The sequence below is a fragment of the Charadrius vociferus genome, unplaced genomic scaffold, assembly GCF_000708025.1.
Source record: "Charadrius vociferus isolate BGI_N301 unplaced genomic scaffold, ASM70802v2 scaffold1163, whole genome shotgun sequence".
NCBI lineage: Eukaryota > Metazoa > Chordata > Aves > Charadriiformes > Charadriidae > Charadrius > Charadrius vociferus.
Genome location: NW_009647823.1, coordinates 25,907 through 28,751, shown reverse-complemented (window position 1 = coordinate 28,751; position 2,845 = coordinate 25,907). Strand labels below are relative to the sequence as shown.

Genomic DNA, 2,845 nt, shown 5'->3' with positions numbered 1-2,845 from the left:
GGTGAATGAGGCAAGGTGAGCTGGGCCCCATCTCCCTCTTCCTCTGCCACAGTGGGTGGTTGGGACTGGAGCTGGGGGCCAAACCCGTTCCTTGGCCCTTCGAGCACTGGAGCCAGGACCCAAACCTGTTCCCTGGCCCTTCGAGCATCGGAGCCAGGGGCTAAACCTGCTCCCTGGCCCTTCAAGGGGTGGCCCTGCCTGTGGTGGGGTTGTCACTTGCCCTTGGCTGCCGCTGCCCTGGCCCAGACATGGTGGGGAGGCCGAATCCCTGCTGCAGGTCCCCAGTGAGGATCAATGTGGCAGCAGAGGGGCTAGGATGCCCCACCAGAGCCCCATGGTTCCTGCCCTGGGTGTCTCCCCCTGCTCTGCTTCAGCTTCTCTGGCCTGCAGCCGGGTCCAGACCCCAGAGCCACACAGGACACCTCTGTCCATCTCTCCCACAGACAACTTGTGTGCTGAGTGACCGAACCAGTTCTGCAGCTGCCTCGGGGTTAGTTCCATGTGGGTCATGTTTGCTTTCTCAATTCTAAACGCCACAAGAAATGGCATCGAAGAAACAACCGCTGCTTCCACCCCTGCCCGTGAGGTCTGCTGGCTCCTTTCCCCCCAGGCATTGCGAAAACTAGGCACTGTGTTACCTTTTTCCAGGTCTCTGGTAGCTCCTCCATCTTCCATGAATCCTTGGGAATGCTTTTTGCAACCAAGCCCCCTCTTTTCCCTCTGGACCCCAAAACCCCCCTGCTCCCCTCCAGCAGCCCCGGGAAGCTGGAGTGCGTGGTGCTGGTCACGCACGCTTGTGTCTTTGCCCTCCTGCCTGGTGAGTCTTGGAAGTGTTGCACATTCAGCTGTTGCTTATCAGAAAAAGGCACTGAGGGCCCTTTTGCAGAGAAAAAAGGAATAAAAACCCGACAAACCCAGGGTTATCGCACTGCCTCGGCAGGTTTCGGACCAGCGGGGATCGTTGATAATAGATTGTATTGATCCAAGCCGGGAAGGGATCGCGTCTTATCAGTGCCGCACGTACCGGCAGCTGGAAAATGCCCTGTAAGTGCCAGTTTGGGCTCTAATCTGTCAAATAGCTCTGGTGGAGCAGAGTCCAGGCCATCGCATGCTAATTACTGGAGCACATCTGATGCTCGACCAAACGGCCTTTTAATTGAGCCTCCTGGGTTGATAATGTGCCCCGGGCAGTGTGTAACCCACCTTCCCCCCCCCCCTCAAACACAACGCTGCTGCTCACCAGGAGGAAGAGGCTGCACATCAAAGCATTCGGCTGTCCTATTAACCCCCCTTAACTCAGTGGTTTTTGTAGTTATTTAATAAACGATAAGGCCGAAGCAGATGCAGTTGTTTTCGAGAGACTTTGAATTGTCTCCTGAGCTCCCCTTGGGGAACTCTGCACCACCGGCTCGGTGTGGGTGCTGCGGGCGGAGGAGAGAGGGAGGGGAGCTGGCAGGGAAGGGTGGGGACACCTCTTATATAGAGAGAGGAACGCTGACCGGGCTGTCTGCTCTCAGAAACCGCAGAGAGAGAGAGAGAGAGAAGCGGCAACACCATGCCCAAGAAATACACCCTCAAGCAGAGCTCACCCAGCTGCGAATTGGGTAAGTACCGCCAACGCCAATGCTGGTGAGCTCACCATCCATATGGGGTGGTCTTGCTGATGGGAGGCATCACCCTCATCCCAAAATACCCTGGGATTTGGGGAATAATGTAAATTTTCCAGCTTCAGCCCAAAAGCTGTTGGTAAACCACCTCCTGCAAGGTTTCTTACACCTGTAGGTGCTTTCGGTGAGGTCAGGCGGCGTGCCGGCACAGTGTGGGTGCCCTGCTCGCATTCCTATGTGAGAGCAATTCTGCAGTTCGGTTTTAATTTCCCTCTCCAATGCCCACGCTGTCAGGTCAGAGGTAAGGTTAAATCCACAACAGCGGAGTCTCTCATCTGTTGGATTTCTCCTCTTATTTTTCCAGGATTTGGTCATTTCAGCAACATCCTATGATTATTTTTTTTGTGTTTAAACAATAAGAAATCTGGGTTGCAAAACCTCCACGCTTGGGAAAAGCCAGGAGCTGCTCTCCCCGCTGCCCGCAGCTTTGCTCGGCGAAGGGCTCTGATTTTTAATAAGCGGCTTCTCCAGTGCGTATCGGGGTGTCCCGCTCCATTAGCCTGGATCCTCACACACCCTCCCGTCTGTTCACGGTCAGGCCGTGCTTCCAAGTGAGCGCTCTCGGCGATCTACCAAGAAATTAAAAGGTGGGGATGGTGGAGATAAGAACACAGAGCGCTCATGTGCCGCTGGAAGTGATGCTGTGGTGCTCCTGCCGTGCGCTGCTTCCCAGGCTAGCAGGTATTCCTGGGAGTATCACCAATTAAATCTGTTGTTTTAGTTCTCAGGAAGGGGTTGCTTAATCCTGAATTTTCAAGGGAGTGTGCAGAGTAAGAGGAATTCCGTGGAAGAGCAGCGTTTCTCTCTGGGGAAAAAAAAAAAAAAAGACAAAAGCAAACAAAAGCCAAATCAAGACTCTTCTCCCCCAAAATACAGAGTATTCTTTGTGAGATACAGCTGCATTCAGGAATAATTAACACATAACTGTGTCTGCGGCCGTTTGCAGGCAGCCAGAAGTCTAGCAAACTGGGGTTTTGGCATGAAAAGCGCTCCTGAGGTCGGTGGGGTCGTGGCGGAGCTGGCTGGCTCCTGACGGATCCGCGTTTTTTGGGGCGGAATAAGCCGCTGTGGGGGGAAAAAAAAACCTCGGAGCAGGAACAGGGCCTGGCCTGGGCTGGGGCTGGAGGAGGGGACCGCTTATGGTCGAGGTGTCCCCCCACACTGGAGCCTCCAGCGGG

General features: G+C 54.6%; 1 protein-coding gene across 1 annotated transcript in view; it reads left to right on the top strand.

The window, feature by feature from the left end:
* The first annotated feature begins 1,555 nt into the window (after window positions 1–1,555).
* The window catches only part of SLC11A2 (solute carrier family 11 (proton-coupled divalent metal ion transporter), member 2), a 23,954-nt gene continuing 22,664 nt past the window's right edge, over window positions 1,556–2,845 (top strand). The window contains exon 1 of the mRNA XM_009882422.1: window positions 1,556–1,604. Within this exon, the coding sequence (XP_009880724.1) occupies window positions 1,556–1,604 (49 nt within the window). The remainder of the gene's footprint in view (window positions 1,605–2,845) is intronic.